The sequence below is a fragment of the Chelonia mydas genome, chromosome 14, assembly GCF_015237465.2.
Source record: "Chelonia mydas isolate rCheMyd1 chromosome 14, rCheMyd1.pri.v2, whole genome shotgun sequence".
In the NCBI taxonomy this organism is placed as follows: domain Eukaryota; kingdom Metazoa; phylum Chordata; order Testudines; family Cheloniidae; genus Chelonia; species Chelonia mydas.
Window position 1 is genome coordinate 16,110,811 of NC_051254.2, and position 17,801 is coordinate 16,128,611.

At 48.6% G+C, this 17,801-nt stretch overlaps 1 protein-coding gene across 1 annotated transcript; it reads left to right on the forward strand.

Annotated features, from left to right (window-relative positions):
• Positions 1-531: 531 nt before the first annotated feature.
• Positions 532-15,895, forward strand: UBALD2 (UBA like domain containing 2). The gene is made up of 3 exons (XM_007072537.4): positions 532-1,414; positions 2,853-2,915; positions 14,269-15,895. The coding sequence occupies exons 1-3, from the start codon at positions 1,295-1,297 to the stop codon at positions 14,587-14,589; spliced, it is 504 nt and encodes a 167-aa protein (XP_007072599.1). The 5' UTR covers positions 532-1,294; the 3' UTR covers positions 14,590-15,895.
• The last annotated feature ends 1,906 nt before the right edge of the window (positions 15,896-17,801 follow it).

A 17,801-nucleotide genomic window follows, 5' to 3' on the forward strand; every position in this document is an offset into this window, starting at 1 on the left:
TATGATTAAAGGCATTTTGCAGATAGGTAAACTGAGGCACAGAGCAGCAATGTCACTTGCTCAAGGTCACACCGTGAGCCTGTAGCAGAGCCAGGAACACAGCCCAGCTTTGACGCCATAGAGACCTGGGGCCTGATTGTCTCGGCAGTTATAGGCAGAAGCCGGTGGGAATTCCACATATGCAACTGGTGGGATAACAGGGCCCTGCAGAATTAACGTTTCACTGGAAGTGGGATTCTCACACACATCCATCCAAGGGACTGATTCTGAATCCTTCCCATGCCCTCACAGGGCACGAAGGTTTGAGGTGTTACAGAAATGCAGAGTTGTGACATTGCAGCTTTTTACCAGGGCGGAAATTGGCTGCCGTTGTTTGGCCATGTCTCAAAACTAATCAAAAATAAACAAATAACAAGAAATAACAACCCTCAACCCCCAGGATTAAATAAACTGCAAGAATCGGAAGTTGCAAATGTGCTTTCTATTGTGATAAATTTGGTTCTCAGGATCACTCGTTCTTTCAAAGGAAATGAGTCAGAGCTGTTTCTGCTCTTGCTCAGTCGAGTCCTGCTTTTCCAGCTGAGCATGTTGGTTTCAATGAAGCTCCTGAATGAACTTGGCTTTACAAACATTTTTTTTTTTCAACCAGAGAAAAACAGAAAGGAGTGACAGCCAATCAACAAGCCGGCCGTGCTTTCCAGCTCAGTTCGCACAAGAGCACAGCCTCACCCCGCCCCTGGAAAGACAGAGGCCAATGATGGACCTCTCCCGATCCAAAACACAGCAGCCATCCAATGGGGAAAGAGCCCGATGGCTCATTCTCCCCCAATGAAGCATGAGCTGGGGGGGAAGGGAGCGAGAGAAACAGCCACAGCCTGGGGAGCTGGAAGATTCGAATCGAACGTTCATACATGTGAAGAACACGGCGGTGGCCAATCAGCGGGCTCGGAACGCCGGGAACGGAACGTTGAGACACCTCCGGTCTCCCCCCCCCCATCTTTCCCCACATGCTCCTCCCCTGCTGCTGTTGTTTGTGGTGCTCAAGCAGCCGAGGAGCTGAGGAACTGGGGCAGGGGGGGAGCATAACACAACCGGCTCGGTGCCGACTGAAGCAGGCGGGGGGAAGCAGGGGTGGCTTGGCCGATCCGAGGGGCCAGGGGGAGCCGAGTGTGGGGTGGAGGAGGAGAAGGAGGGAAGGGCCTTTGTGGATTTCTCCTCCCCACGCACGCCGCAGCGGCACCGTGTGTGTGTTCTGCCCCGCTTCCCCCGTTGTTGTGGTTTCGTTTCTCTCGCCATGTCGGTGAATATGGAGGAGCTGAGGCACCAGGTCATGATCAACCAGTTCGTGCTGGCCGCGGGCTGCGCGGCCGACCAGGCGAAGCAATTGCTGCAGGCGGCTCACTGGCAGTTCGAGGTGCGTGGCGTGGCTTGACCTGGCGGGGGGGGGGGGGGGAACGACACCCCACGGGGGCGCAGGGTCCGTGGGAGCCTCGCGTGCTGCTCCTCCTGCCTTTCCTTCCACCCTCGGATTCACCCCTTTCCTCCGCCTCATCGCTTCTCCTTTCTCGCTAAAACAGTTGGCCTTGGAAACAGTTGTGGGGGTGGAATGTGTGTGTGTGTGTGTGTGTACGCGGCTTTAAATAACAACAGAGCTGGGACACACGGCCGGCCGTGCCACACGGGGCCCTGGCGCCGCCGCTGAATGGCAAGCTGCACATAAACAATCCTTTTACTAGGACTTCATTACGATTACCTATTGCAGCAAGTGCCTTCAGGGGCCAGCAACTCACGAGGCCTCGCACGTAATGTCTGTTGCTGCTGTTGTGGGAAGAGGGGAGAGTACATTTTATTCATGTAATTTCCTGGCGGGGGGAAACCGGCTTGCCGATCTCCTGGTACCAATTTATGTATTGTGCTGTAACTAAATCTATGGCTCTCCTGGGCCGTGGAATGAAGCATAGAAACGTGGTCTGGTCTCTCTTCGCCCCGATTTCTGTGGTGGGGGAGAGAATTCATAGGGGGAGCTTGCTCCAGAGCTGGGGAGAGGATTCACTACGGAGTGAACCCCTTCCCAGCCCCACACGGAGCTGAGGAATACGGAGAAAGCCTGTGTAGTAAAATGCGGTGTACCCATTTTTCGGTTGTGTTTTTTTTTAAACGGGGGGATGTTATGTAAGGTGAGAACGGCTTTAACTCCCTACACGTGGATAAAGACGGGGGGAGGAAGCGGATGACAAGTGTAGTTTAAAAAAAACAAAACTGTTCACATCAAAGGAAATAATTACACGTGGGGCTTTGTCAATTTCTTGCTGGCCTGTGGGCGAAGGCTTACATTCCTGGGGAGACTTCATTACCCTGCCCCTTTTCCTTCCCTGATTTAATGTCACTCGTGTTAACGAAACCGACATGGGGTCTCTTGGCCAGATTTTACTGAAGCGCTTTGCTGGTACTTCGGCCGGATTCTTCCTTGCCTGGCAGTGTTTTGTGTTTCTGGGTTAGGGAGGCATGGGATCAATCCAGTTGGGGAAGGGCTCGGGGCTGTGTTCTTGTTTTGGATTCCTTTGTAGCTTCATTCCTCCTTTTGCGAGGGAGAAAATTAGCATTTCAAAGCCAGTCCAGGCCTGTGTTGTGAAATGCAAACAGCTAGATCAGTCGTGTTTGTTTGTTGTCTCAAATGATTTGTTTACAGTTGAAACATACTTTAAGGGAGGAAAAACAAGATCCAATCACTTTTTTATAAAACAAAACATTTCCAGGGTCTTTACTAACACTAGCCCCTATCCTGTATGTTTGCATTTCCCCCTTCCTCTGTCTGGCTGCTGGAATTAACTAATTGTTGTTGTTTTTTGCAGACTGCTTTGAGTGCATTTTTTCAAGAAACTAACATTCCCAACAATCATCACCACCATCAAATGGTAAGTGACCCAAACTTCACAGACACGTGCTGTTCCCTATGGTATCTTCACTTCCTGTGGGCTAGAATGAAATTTACAGTGGTGTCTTTACTCCCCCACCCCACCCCCCATTCCTTAATCTCATGAATAAATGAAATCTGAAGAGGTTATTTCTTATGTCTGACAGCCTCATAAAAGCAGCTATAAATGCTTCATCAGATGCCACTCTTACCCATCCCCTTACCTGTTAAAGTTTTCTTGTGAAAAGCCATATAAAAATATGGAACCAAGGGGAGGGATTCCCTCCTTTTGCACAGGCAGGGTCTGCATTTTTAGAGGCCACCTTTGATACTGGGGAGGGGAACATGAGGCTGCAAGCAGAAGTGGTTGTGCATTCAAAACTGTCAGTCCTCGTGACAGCCATATTGGTCTGCAACAAGAGAAATACACAGGCTGCAAATGTAAACAGGAGCCAAAATGTCTGCCAGGAAATAGTTTGTCTTCACATAGATCTAGATAGTTATAACAAGTAAAAGATCTAAGTGAATTGGGATGGGAAAGGGGGGCAGGCCCTTTCCCTTGAATGTTTCCTTAGAACTTTCAGCAAAACTTTACTTGACCTTGGCTGAGGGCAAGTCTCTTTAGCGAAACAGAGGAAGTTTTTTTAGGAAACTAAACCAGTGCTGTGTGTGAGGATAATAGTAGATGGAGGCTAAGTCATAGATTTTTCTTTTCCTGTACTTGCCATTGTTAAAACCTGCGGCCAGTTCTAAAAGATTTGGAATAAAACAGAAAAATGGCTCTTGGGAACTTTGTATTAATCTCTTATTTCCTCACTTATTTTTTCCCTTCCTGGCACAAAATTTCTCCCCAGCATTAGAGTATTATGGTAGCACCTAGAAGCCTCAGCAGAAACAGTTCCCTATTGTGCTAGGTGCTGTGCAAACAGCCCTACCCTGAAGAGCTTGCAGTCTAAATAGACAAGACTGATTGTGGGAGGGGAAACTGAGGCACAGATTAAATTACTTGCCCAAGGTCATGCACCAAGCTAGTGGCTGAGCTGGACATAGAAGTCAGATAGGCACTGGACTGAGTCTCAGGATTTCTTGCTAGCACACTAGGAAAGCCTCCAGGAAAGGAACTAGATTTATCTTGTTCCTTTACTCCCAGGCCTAACACTAGATTTATCCTATCTTGTATTTGTAAATTAACTTGGAAATTCATAGGCACCGTCCTTGGGTGGCTTGATTGAGGGCAAGCTTTCACTAAAGCTAGAGGTTGCAGTTACTAGTTTACAAACCCAGATCAAACTCTGAAGATGCAGAGGTGATTCAAGCTGTTTGAAATGCTTAACTCACAGCAGGAGTGATTCCTTACCAATCTGAATCATTTACTACCTGGTTGCTACAGGAAGCTTAACGAGTTTTAATCAGGCTGGTTTACACGAGAGTATTAGAAACCCAAAACTGGAATATGAACAGAAGTGAAATCTTCCTCCAAGCTCTCTTTTTTTTTTTTTTTTTTTTTAAATAAGGGAGGCCAACATTTTAGCCAATAGCTTAAAAAAATCACTGACATTCAACGCTGAACACTCATTTCTGGCGTTCTAAAAATCTTTGAACCCTGATACTTAGTCAGATGCAGGAGCAGTGACACTGGCATGCTTGTCCCATTACTCATAAAATGATTCGACTCTCAGATCTAAGCAGATCTTCAGTTATGACGTTGTCTCATCAAAATAAAAAGGCAGAGGAGCCTATCCCTGAATGCTTTAGAACCTCTCAGTGCTGTCCAGCTTTCACCCTCTTCATTATAAGCTTACAAATGCTGGATTCCCTAAAAGCGGCTTAATAGTATTTCCAAGCAAAGGAAATCTTGGCTGCTTGGTAGGCTAGCTTCACCCCTCCCTCTTTTTATAACCAGTTACACATTAATCAGGAAACTGGTATACATGTCATGATCTGCAATGTGACCCTTCTGTTTGCCAAATGTTATTCATCTCTTGTTCCCAGATACTAGTCTGACTTTTGTGCCACATTTTTGTTGTTGGGTGGTGTTCCCTGCCCTAACGTCTTGAGATTTCTGCTCAAACTTAAATGCCATGAACAATTCTGATCACTGAGAGAATGGAAAGTAAGAGGAGAGCTTTTACGGTATCTTGATTTGTTCTGAAACACAATTGTACAAGTAAAGCTATGAGCAAACCCCAACAAAATCACACAAAGTGAGCAGCTATGCACCATCTCACAGATATACCTGTTTCTCTTTAGATAAGGGATACTCCCCAGATCACAAATTCTTACATGCCATTAACCTTATAAATAAGTCGCTCATATTATCCTATTTCCAGCCTGTCGATACACCCATCTGAAATGCGATGTGAACCTTCTAAGTGAAGAATTTCTTGGGACACCCAAGGGTAACTTCATCAGTTTAAAAAAAAAAAAAGTATTCTTTGTGGACAGGAGAAAAATCATGTAGCAAATGGGGTGCTTTTTAGTCCCCAGTCCTGCAGACTGCTCAGCCTGGCAACACCCCCAGGGAGCTCAACTGGAGTCTGGCTGCCTGAAATTCATTGCCAGATTGGGGCCTTTTACCTGGTAACTGAAAGTTCCATATAATTTCCAGAACAGAAATCTCTAATAGCCAGATTTCACTTGTTGAAGGATAGACTCAAACTGTGAGTGTCCAGATTCTAAAGCGGCTCTAAGGTGTTGAATTGTTTGGTTTTGGGGTGGTTTTTGTTTTTAATTGGATGGATAAACTGACAGTGGAACCTGCTCTAGCTTTTTACTGGATCTGATTAGTTGCAGTAAAATGTAGGGGATGTTGATATTGACATAGCTGGGTGGGAAGTTAATCAGCCCTCCTGATAAAACTGCAGGTCCTTGCCTGCAACAAGGAGGATCTCCGTCCCTCCATACAGACGTCCCGATCACCCCCCTTTGGCCCCTGTCTTTTGCTGCTGTCTGTTTTCTGTTCCTCTCCCCACGCCATGGTGCGTTGGGAAAAATCACAGGAACAAAAAGGTGCCTGCAGAATGCAAGCAAAATATCCCCCCTTGTGTTCCGGTGTTCCAGCTGTTTTCTCAAGCACGGGCTGGTGTAGTAAGGATCCAAATAAGGCAGGTTTGAGACCCATCTTTCCCTGCCCTTGGATGTACAGAAGTCAGTCCTTAAAGCAGCAAATGCCCCTGTGGCAAGGAGCTGATATCCTGAAAGGTTTGGGTCCCGTAAAGCAAACCAGCCAGAAAAGAGGAGCCCATTTGTCCTTGTTGCTTTTTGTTTGTTCTAATCACTTTGTTTAAAAAAAAAAAAAATTATAATTCTCCTCCTGCCCCTGGGGTGAAGGTTCAGCTCCCGACGGAGTGCGTTTCTCTGGCCAGTGTTCTCGTTAAACCTGCAATATCTAGCCAATGCACAAAAGTCCAGCAGCTCAGAAGCCCCATCCCTCCAGTTTTTTCATGCTGTCACGTGGGGTCGTGTCTTCTGAGCACAAACGAGATTAACTTATTTATTCAACTTGTCAAATGGGCTTGTCCTGAAGGCAGCTGAGCGCCAAAGAATAAAAAGCAATTCAAGTTATTGATGGTGTCTGAATGAAAAGGACCCAGGGGAATTTGGGGTTCAAACCCACCTCTTTTCCTCCATTTTTCAGGCAGAAGTCTGAGGGGCAGCATCCTGTTACTCTGGGGTACACCTGGAGTAACTCCACTGAAATCAGCTGGGACTGATCCTGCTACCCCAAGTGTAGCTGAGATCAGAATCTAGCCCCTTAGGGAATAAATGGCCCTTACACCATCTCTTGAAAAGAAAAGGAGTACTTGTGGCACCTTAGAGACTAACCAATTTATTTGAGCATAAGCTTTCGTGAGCTACAGCTCACTTCATCGGATGCATACTGTGGAAAGTGTAGAAGATCTTTTATACACACAAAGCATGAAAAAATACCTCCCCCCACCTCACTCTCCTGCTGGCAATAGCTTATCTAAAGTGATCACTCTCCTTACAATGTGTATGATAATCAAGGTGGGCCATTTCCAGCACAAATCCAGGTTTTCTCACCCCACCCCCACCCCCCCCACAAACCCACTCTCCTGCTGGTAATAGAGACTGGGAGTGGCTAAGTCATTATGCAAGGTAACCTATTTCCCCTTGTTTTTTCATAACCTCCCCCTCCCCCCACGTTCTTGTTAAACCCTGGATTTGTGCTGAAAATGGCCCACCTTGATTATCATACACATTGTAAGGAGAGTGATCACTTTAGATAAGCTATTGCCAGCAGGAGAGTGGGGTGGGGGGAGGTACATTTTTTCATGCTTTGTGTGTATAAAAGATCTTCTACGCTTTTCACAGTATGCATCCGATGAAGTGAGCTGTAGCTCACGAAAGCTTATGCTCAAATAAATTTGTTAGTCTCTAAGGTGCCACAAGTACTCCTTTTCTTTTTGCGGATACAGACTGACACGGCTGTTACTCTGAAACCATCTCTTGAAGTTCACAAACAAACTCAGGCTCTGCAGGTCCAACAGAGGAAGCGGAATAGGACTTGCGTAGCCAGAGTCTGCAAGTTGTGATATTTCTCTCCTATTGCTCCCCGCAACCAACAGAGCATCTGGGGACCTGTAGCTGTGTATTGCAAATCACTTTCTGCTGGCTGTCACTTCTCCCGAAACTATGATCATTTCTTCTGCCTTGCTCTTTGACGGAAGATTTAGGCACTCAGGCCACTTTGCACATGACCTGGTTTGCGTTCAGTAATTTGTACCGCCCTAACCCTGGGTCTCATTCTGCTACCTTGTATTGAATAGTGCCTTTCTCCACAAATAGCCCCATTCATTTCATGAGAACTACTCTGTGTGGGTAACATGGCAGAATTGGGCCTGCTGTCTTTAAACTAAGGTGAGATGAGAACAACCCACCTGGATTCCTTTTGGCTGCAACATTTAGGGGTGCTTTCAAACTACATTATTGGAGCGCTTTGCATAATCCCAGCTGTCACCAAGAATTACCAAGAGAAGATACAAAAGTTATGTGGGAAGAAGAAGGTAAATCCTGAAACTCTCTGTTAGTGTATTCACTACATAGGAATAGCCAGACTGGATCAGACCCAAGATCCATCTAGTTCAGTGTTCCAGCTGTGACAGAGGCCAGTGTAAGAATCCCACAGGAGACAGATGCTCCCTAATCCTTCCGCCAAAGATTTCTGTCTAGTACTTAATAATGAGAGTGTCTTAAACCTTGAAGCATGAGGTTTTGTCTCGTCCAAAATTAATTAGTGCTACCTATAACAACTCTGGATATTATTATCAAGAGTAAAAGATTGGGCACTTATATGAATATGTTTTTAGCACTATTGACCTCCTGTGGCAATGAATTCCACAGTCTAATTAGATAAGAAATCACTAGGCTGGGAAAATCAGTTAGATTGCCTGTTAGGTTGTGTGGCAAACACTTAAAAAAACAAAACAAAACACCTTAGACATGAGTCTTAAGATCTTGAACGCACTCACCCTTCTCCTCCCCAAACCGATATGGGCAACTGTGTATGGTGGGGGAGTGAATCAGGTTTAATGCAACTTCACTCCCATAGAATTGGCACCAGTTACAAAATTCTGCCTCTTCACTCCCTCCCAGCACACAAGGCAGCTGTATGAAAGAGCCTGTTTGCAGGCCCAAATTTTGAAGGTACAAAGAAAGAGGCTTCTTAGAAACTTGACACACATTTCATATAAGAGGGGTTTAATTAGGATAGGTTTTTAAAGGACTTAACTATACCCAAGTCTCAATGACCTGCAGGAGGATTGTGGCAGCTCTGCCTTTCTGGATGAGTAGAACATACATGAAGAACAAGTACAATGTTTAGAAGTTAACTTTAGGCCTGGTTTCCTCACAAAATTGAACACAATAAGTGTTTGATCTGATTTCTTAAACCAATGTGGATCCCTTTGTGGACACTTAGTTCAATTTAAGCCTGACTTTTACAAGTGGAGCTTCAAGCTGCAATAAAACGAGTTCAGAGAGTCCACACACTCAGGTTTGCATTAGAGCAACTGAATCAGTTTTTAAACTGGTGCAACGTCTGTGTGTGGACAAGGTTTTGGTGCAGTGCTTCTCTTTAAGGGGAAGACACATACAGATCTTGTCCTTTGTAAAAACCCAACAAACCCCTTGTCCTTTTTAAAACATGCTTTCCAAACCGCTTGGAGGCAGACTCTGGGAAATATTCTTACAAGACTGTTTATAAAGAGGGAGTTTTCCGGAAGGTCGGTAATGGAGTCTCACGCCGGGTAGCGATTTTGGAGATTATGCCCAAGACTAAAACTAGCAACTCTGCTTCCGGTTGCTGAGCTACAGGATTCATTCTGCAGCTTTTGTTTGTTGTTGTTGAAGGGGGCGGTTAGGAAGGGTGAGTCACACTGTGTGTGTGTGTTGCAATCCCTTCCCTTCCCTCATGCCTGCACCCTCCCCCATTCATTATTTTGGCCAGTGTTGGTATTTCTTAAGTTCTGGGCTTGCCGTTCTGCCCTGGGCCGCTAGAGGGGAGCAGCTGGGACAATCTCCCTCTCTGGGTGTGTCCCTCTTGTAGCAGGAGGGACGGACTCCACTAGTGACTTCCTGAACCTTTCCTTTGAATCACAAGGGTGTGACCTTTGTGGGCTGTGTTCCTAACTCCTCTTTATCCAGGCGCAACCATGCGATTCTCTGTGAAGCATCCACCTTTTGTTACTGTGCTGATCGAGGCCCTGATTCAGCAAAGCACTCACCCATGTGCTTAAAGTTAAGCACGTGCCAAAGTCTTTGCTGAATCAGGGCCTAGTTACTCCCCAAACTGTCTCAAGCAGGGGACTGCATCTTATCAGCTTTTTTGCCTCCAGCCAAGTGCATCGAAGTTGATTGACTCCCACAGACGTCAGAGCCTGATGATGATACAGGCTGCTGCCTGCTCCCCGTACATCCCAGGCTATCCGGTTTTCTGCCTCTGCTAGTTATGCTTTTTTTCACGTCCATTCTGCTGCTCCGTAGACTGGGTGGCGTGCGCTCTCTGTGCACTAGCTTTAGCTAGCTTGCTCTGTCTCTCGTGGGCTGGTCTCGGAGTTGGAGTTTTCTCTCTCACCGCCGTTGCCCAGAGAGGGTGTGACACTGATTACAAAAATATAAAGACCTATCACAAGACTAAGCTGGAGCCCTGGGGACGGCCTAGAAAGGAGGGGGGGACGGCAGGAGGGGGAGGGCACTTGACACTAAAATTAGAATGAATGCACAGAACTATCCTAGTTTACCAGGAAATGGAAAAAAGCTGATAAGTTGCTTTTCACAGTGGCTGTTGTGTTTGTCCTCTCTGAAGTTTTTGGGGGCGTGTGTAAATCCACTTCTTTCTCACTCCCTTAGAGCTGGGTAAATTGTGACTGGGGGATAGTTAGAAGGTGAGATCCTCTAAATAGCCAAGAACAGTCTTGCAAAGGATCACTAGCCCCAGCACAAAATTTACTCATCCACCCTTCACCTGGATTATAATGGAGGGAAGTTTATTTGCATTACAGTAGCAGCTAGGGGCCTCAAGGGAAAACTTCCTCATCTGTCCAGCATTGCTTGCTGGGGGCTGGTAGAGTTCTGCAAGGGAGACCTGAAAGAAGTTAGATCGTGTAAAATCTTTGGTGCAAAGACCTCTCCTGTCTGTCTCTCTGGCACCACCCACACCAGTGGTCTGAGTGTACAAAGATTGCTTCACTTCTGCAAACGGTTGCATAGCCAGTCCCCCCCTCCCCCGAGGTTTTGTCCCCTGAGATGGCTGTAATGATCTGATGACTTCTCCTTCCTCTTCGCTTTATCTGAGTTGTGCACGGGGCCTGCCAGTCCTAGAGGGTGCTTCTGCGGCCTCTGGTGCACTTCCCTTCTCCCCAGCCAGGTTCCTCCCCTTCACTCTCCCAAACCTATGGCATATTCTGTCCTTCTGAACACATTGTTTCTCCCGGTCTATTTATAGTGGGTGGAAATGTCAGATAGGGGTTCGGGGGGCCTCTCTGATATTGCCTTTAAAAAATCCCAAACAAACCTCTCTGTTTCACCTCTTAAACGCGCCTTTGAAAGATTCACAGATTATGAAGGTGGGACAAGCTGAGCCAATCAGACTGTGCTGAGGGCATTTGCCATCCCCCAGTGTCCTCGGTGCTGGGGGGGAGGAGGGATAGAGCCTGGGGATTGAGGAGCAGAGTGGCAGTAACCCAATCAGAGCAAAGTCCTCAGTGAGACCGCAGAGGCAGCCGCTCATCCTGCAAGTTCTGTTTGTTGTGGTAACGCTCCTGTCTCGGTTGCTACCCTGGGTCGCTGGGATATTGTTAACATGAGGCCCTGGTGAGTCCAGAGAGGGGACCCACAATCTGGACACTTGTTCAGCAGCAGGATTAGCACTGCATGTACACTCGTCTTCCCCCCCACTCCCCCACGAGACCGCTGATCAGGCAGACACTCACTGCCATGTGTTCAGGGGCTGCTTTATAGCCTCTGAATCACTTTTTTTCCATTGGAACCTTTAACTCCTAGCGAATGGGAAAAACTGAACCCGAGTCCAGCCACGGGTTAGGCGGGAGATCAGATCTCTTGCACTAGATCCTTGGTTTTCATGGAAACTGTTTGGAGAGATGGTTGGGGAAGGCTGTGGTTTGCAAGACCCTTTACTCCTGTAAGAGCTGAAATTTCCTTTCACCCTCTTCATTCCCCTCCACTGGCTATAGGCAGACATGGCACCGCTCTGATATCTGCAACATACGCTCTTGGACTTAACCCAAAGGGAGCCTGTGATTTTTAGAGCAGAGGCTGGAAACTCAGGTAGATCCAGCTTCTCTCACACTAGTGATGCCTTGCAAAAAAGAAGTGGTAATAGATCAGAGGAAGAAATAATACAGGCCTGATTTGCCTTGGAAAGGCATGAGGAGGAACCATAGAGCTACTTTGGTTATGTTCACGTCCTAAATTATGCTGACTACAATGCTGGATTTGTTGTCAGACCCTGGATGTGGAGATCCATTCATGTGCTTTAGGAAATTGAGTTTCTAGATTTTTGTCATGTCAGTTATGACTTTTGAAAATACCTGCAACTTGCAGAACAGATCACAAGGGCAGAATAGGAGGCACCTTATCAGAATATTGGGACAGTCTTTCAGAGAGGTACCTGGAACTGGTTTGTCACCTTTTTCGCGACCTTCTGGTTGACTCTTTTTAGGGTTGTTTCTTGTAGTAAATTAAAGGGACTCTCCATTGATTTGACCCAAAAGTTAGGCTTTAAAAAAAAACAAAACAAAACCCTAGAAATGTTTCTGGGACCTTTAAAAACTCTGTTGCTTGGAGTTGGGCTTTTAAAGTAAAATTTCCCCTGCAGGGGGTTGCGATTAAAGCAGGGAGTGAAATGGCTAGTTTATTTTTACTATCACAACACGTTTGAAAGAATAAATGCCAACTAGACTTTCAAAATCTCTCAATTTCAAGTACCGTTAGTATTAGACTAATTGGACCCCAACCTCCAAGTCAGATTTGTCTGGGTTTTTTTTGTTTGTTTGTTTACACCTATTGTTACAGTAACTCCTAGGATACTGGAACTGAACAGTTATTTGAAACATTCCTTTTTTGGCTGGTTTGTTCATTTGGCAGCACTTTGCATATAGCCAGTTTCATCCTTTTCCCCTGTGAAATCAGTTAGTCAGTTTCCCCTCTTTGCCTGGGTGTCTCTGTCCTTCGCTGTTGTGTGAAAAGTTTTAAATAGGAAAATGTGACTCTGACTACAGAGATTGACTGGTGAGGGGGGCGGGAATTGTTCAGGGACAGCTGGAGCACACAAAACTACTCCTAACTCTGAGTACCAAGTGCAGCAGGCCCTGACCTTGGGGTTCCTAAGTACTACCATATTGCTACTAAATCTCCTTCATAACTGACTAGATCTCATTTCAGTTGCATCCCTTTAAAATAGCTTTACATATTTTAACCTGCTAGCGCCCCTTTAAGATCTTGATGCACAGCAGCAAGAGAATCCGGCAATGAAGTTCTGTGTACAGAGCCAGCACCAGCCTCAAAACAAAGCCAGGCAAAACACAAGAGAACAGGCTGAGCCCAGGGCAGAGCCTCGGTGAATTTCACCTGAAGGCCGGTGAAGGGGGAGAGCCTTGCACAGCCGCACCTTAAGCCCTGGAGCTTTTTAAAGCCAATGTTGGGAAGAGGCTGTGCCAGGAGGGGCTGCAGCTTGCTGAGAATCCTGGGTGCTGCAAAGGGAGGAGCTGACTGCAGAGATTCAGATCCCGGTGCCTTTGGGAGGTGGGTGGAGGAGGGGTAGATTGGTTTTGAGGCTGGATGGTGGGTAAATCCCAAGATCTTCCAATATGGTCCGCGACTTTGGGATGTCCAAACTGAGAGGCTTTACATTTCTGTGGCATGGACACGGGTCCCCCTCCCGCTGAGGGAGGCCGTGCAGTTGCAGAAAAGTTGGGCTTTACTGGTAGCATCCGTCAGAAGACGGCACCCTCCTTCTGAGGCAGAGCAGTGGGGACGTTCTGCTGTCTCATTGGCGTGCTTTGCAGAGCTTAGAAAGTGGTATGGTAGGGGGCCGGTGTCTGGCAGGCTAGCAAAGGCGTAGTGTCGGGGTCATCAGGTGCCCAAGGCCAGCAGGGGATGGGGACGAGCAGCAGGGCAAGACGTGGTAGAGGAATCTACGGGCGGGATTCCTTTGATACTGGAATAGGACAGAGACCACGATCCTGAATGGGCCCCAGTGGGATGGTCTGAACGCCATTACAGCAGTGGCTCTCCTCCATCTCTGATGTCAGTGGCTTTACATCCCCTCGGTAGAGGTGCAGAGAGGCTGAGTAACTTTTCCAAGGCCAAACCAAGTTGGTGTCACCAGTGGAATGAGAGCCCAGGATACCCTGGGCCCGAGGCTTACAATCGGAGCACTCCAGCCCAGTGGACAGGGAAATGGAGCGGGAGTCACGCTTGAGGCATTCGTTGTGACCTTGGGCAAGGAACCAGGCTCTGTTGCCCTGACTATACCGTCAGTTGCGAACATCAGTTCAGCTCCACCATCATTGGGAGCCCTAGTGTACACCAGCCACAGTGGCCACCGCATCAGAGACCTGCTCTGATCAGGGCTAGATGTTGCGGTGGCTGCAGCAGCGTCAGTTCTACAGTAGGGCTGCTCAGGTGGCCATCGCTGGTGGCCTTCCCAACGTCATGGCAGGAGAAAAGTCGCAGCGAGAGGGCTGGTGTCGTCCTTCCTTGAGACTGAAATGGCTTAATCCAGGTAGTTCCCAGCTGACAATGATGGGTTCTGCCTTTCTCGCATGGTGTTGTACAGTCTGTCTGATGCTCTCTCCTTTCTCTCCCTGCAGATGTGCACACCTAGCAATACTCCAGCCACTCCTCCCAACTTCCCGGACGCGCTCGCTATGTTTTCTAAGCTGCGGACCTCAGAGAACCTACAGAGCAGCAACAGCCCCATCACATCTATGGCCTGCTCTCCACCGGGTAACTTCAGTCCCTTTTGGGCCTCCTCACCTCCCAACCACCAACCCGCCTGGATGCCACCGTCCTCTCCAACCAGCCACAACCTCCACCATCATCTCCACCATCAGCAGCCCATGTGGCCACCCGTGTCTCAGCAAGGAGGCTCCCAGCAGAAAGCTATGGCTGCAATGGATGGGCAGAGATAAGACTGGTTAACATTGAAGTGGCGGGGGAGGGAGGCTGCGGGTGGACGGGGGGGAGAACAGAGAAGAGGTGCAGGAGATCAGGGCGGTAGGGGAGGGGGTTCCCGAAGATCGCACTGGAATATTTTATAATTCTTTTTGTAACTCTGCTGGGATGGTTGTCAGCCCGTGTGGTTTTTCCCTTCCGGAGAGTCAATAACTGGTCTTCTCTTTTTTAATATATAACTATATAATATATAAATATCTAATGTATATAAATCCAGAGAGAATGAGAGCAATGGAAAGAGACTGGCAGCCCGGTGGGCAATCGCAGGATGGTGACGACACCGCTTGGCTGAAGAGGACATTGCTGGACACTGAGCGCTTCCCTTGGGCAGAGGAGGGGGTGGCTCAGAAGCTGTTGTCATTGGCTTCGCTTCCCCCCTCCCCTGTTCTTTGGCGGCTGCTGCTGGGGTGCCCCTAGATGAGACGGGGTTGGCCGTCAGAAGGCTGTATGACTCGGACCTGTGGCTTGCCTGAAATCTGCTCTTACCAAGTGAGGGAGGAGGGGGAGATGCACCCACTGAAACGTGGCCACTGTTGGAAAGCGTCCCACGCAGGGATGTAACGTGCTCCTTGAACCCGGAGCTCCCATGCTGCAGGATCGTGATTGGGGAAGGAAATGTGTGGCTGCGCATTCAGCTTCCCTGCCGGAACAACTTGGGCCAGGAGGAGCATGGCACATTGCCAACACCTCTCCCCTCTCGGTAACACCTGGCTGTGTTTTGGCAGGCCCAGGGAACGGGCGTCAGAAGCTCCCAAAGGACAGTGTGACTCCAAGATACTAGGTAGACCAGTCCACTGTAGGTCAGCGAGAGGATGCGGGGGTGGAGCTGGGGGTCTGGATTTCCTGGACATCCTTGCTGGGCGTGGTAAAGCCCTCCTCCTTTGGCCTCTGTTGAAAATCATCCACGTCTGCGGCACATGCCCCCGAAAACAAGCGAGCCTGGGATTCATGCTAATTAAATCTCACTGTGCCCAGGCCCCGGGATGCACCCTTTTGCCCCCTTCGCCCTGGGGAACAGTTGGTCTCCTACACCAGACAATGCTCCACATGGGGAGGCCGAGCGGGAAGGGCAGTTGTGCAAACTGTAAAGGACCATCCTCCCCCACCCAGCTCAGCGGCAGGGGCCAGGGGCTCCGTCCAGCCAGGGCAACAGGGAGGGGCTGCAGCTTTTTGGGCTTTAGTTTCCAAATCAGAATCTTGCTTAAACAGGTTGAAGGTTTTTTATTAATTTAAAAATTAAAAAAAAAAAAATCACTTTTTTAACCTAACGGCTCCCTGCCTTTTCTCTGCGCTGCTGCTGGGTAGCTTAAAAACAAGCCAGTGCCCTGATAATGGTGAGCGCCACACCAGGGCCAGTGAGGGAGGCCAAGGGGCACGTCCCCCCACAGCCCCCCCCCCCCCCCCCCCCTTCCTGTGCACTCTGGTCTGGATTCTCACTCACACCAGTCTGGCAGGGTAAAGGGGCCTTGGGGTGGCTGAAAGTGTACGAATGCCTCTTTGTACTGCATTCCTCTGGCCAAGGGGTGTTAGGGTGGGTCTAGGCTCAGAATTTTGTACTGACTTAACTGTCTGATTTAAGAACATAGGACAGCCGTACTGGATCAGACCAGTGGTGTATCTAGCCCACTATCCTGTCTTCCGACAGTGGCCAACACCAGGTGCTTCAGAGGGAATGGGCAGAACCGGCAATCAACGAGTGATTCGTCCCCTGTCGCCCATTCCCAGCTTCTGGCAAACAGAGGCTAGGGACAATTCAGAGTATGGTTTTGCATTTTCTACTAAATTGGTGCAACGCCTAATGTGGACACAGTTATAAAGGTGCCTAACACCGTTCTCCTAATCTACTGGCATACCAGCATCACGGTGCCTCATGCCAGAATATCAGCATTGTGCTGCTTTCACGAGACTGGTCTCAAACACGTGGCTAAAATGCTGCATCAACAGGGCGCAGACGAGTCCTTTGCCTGGCTGAGAATTCTGCCCCTCCCCCGCTTGGTCCTCTTGCTCTCACTTGAACTCCCAAGCCGCTATTCTGCCAGGGGTGACTAAGGATTTTCCTGAGCCTCTTCAAGGCAGGGCTTGAAAAGTTTGCCAGCTGCCTGCTAGCCAGAGGCAGGTATGAAAGGGAACGCCCTGGTGAAACAGACTGCTGGGAAAAGGGATGGGGCTGGGCTTCTTGCCAGGGGCCCATCTCAACCCTACAGAGAATCCCTCTTTTGTGTTCATCTCTGGCAAGTGGGAGTATGGAGACAGGTTAAGTCTACACCTCTTGGACTGATAGAAGTGGAAAAGCAACTCTTTCCCAGCCCTCTTCTCCCTTTGCCCTCAAAGCCTGGCTGCTGGGAAGGGGAGGGCTCCTCTTCCACTCCACTGCTCCCTCAGTGTCCCCCTGCACTGACCTCCCCTGCCGTGGTGCTCAGCTTTCCCCAGCTCCAGTTCAGATTCTTCTCCCTTTGCTTGCCATAGCATCAGTGAAGCTTAGCCCCTCTAGCTAGAACAGCAGCACCCAAGCTGCCTGCAGCCTCAGGAAGCCAGCACCATGTGCATTTTACTGAGGGAAGGTTCTTAGCAAACAGGAAGCTTAAATTCTGCAGAAGTGCTAGTTCAAGTGCTCACAGCCTACCCTGGAGCTTAACTGAGGAGTTTCCTCGAGGCCTGTGGTGAAGGGGGAGATGGGGGCTGGTCACTTGAGCAAAGTGCTACTCCAGGTATGGCTCAGAGGTGCTCCGTGACAGTGAGGAGCAGCTTGTGCTCAGTGTCTCTAGGAATGAGTCTTAACAGAGTCAACAAGTTAGAACTGGGCATCACTGGCTCCTATGCAGTGGGGCTCCAGCATCCCGACCTGAACCCTACGGCAGGTCAGTCTGTAAGATGGGCCTCAGGGCCCAGTCTGTTTCGATGAGACACTACACAGGTGGTGCGTGCTGATGAGGAGGATGATGAAGGTTGATAATATGGAAGCCTTCTTGGTTTTTCCTGGGAAGGAGTCACCTGAGTTGGAGGGGCCAGTTTGGGGCCCTCAGTCAGCTCCCTGGAAAGGGTGGGTAATCTGGGCCACCAAGATCCTGAGCCAAGGACAGAGGTTTTTCCACACAGCTGCTTCACCTTATGCCCTTCAGTAGAGGGGGGATATGGGCAGGGGGTGAAGTATGGCTAGTGCTGCCCCACT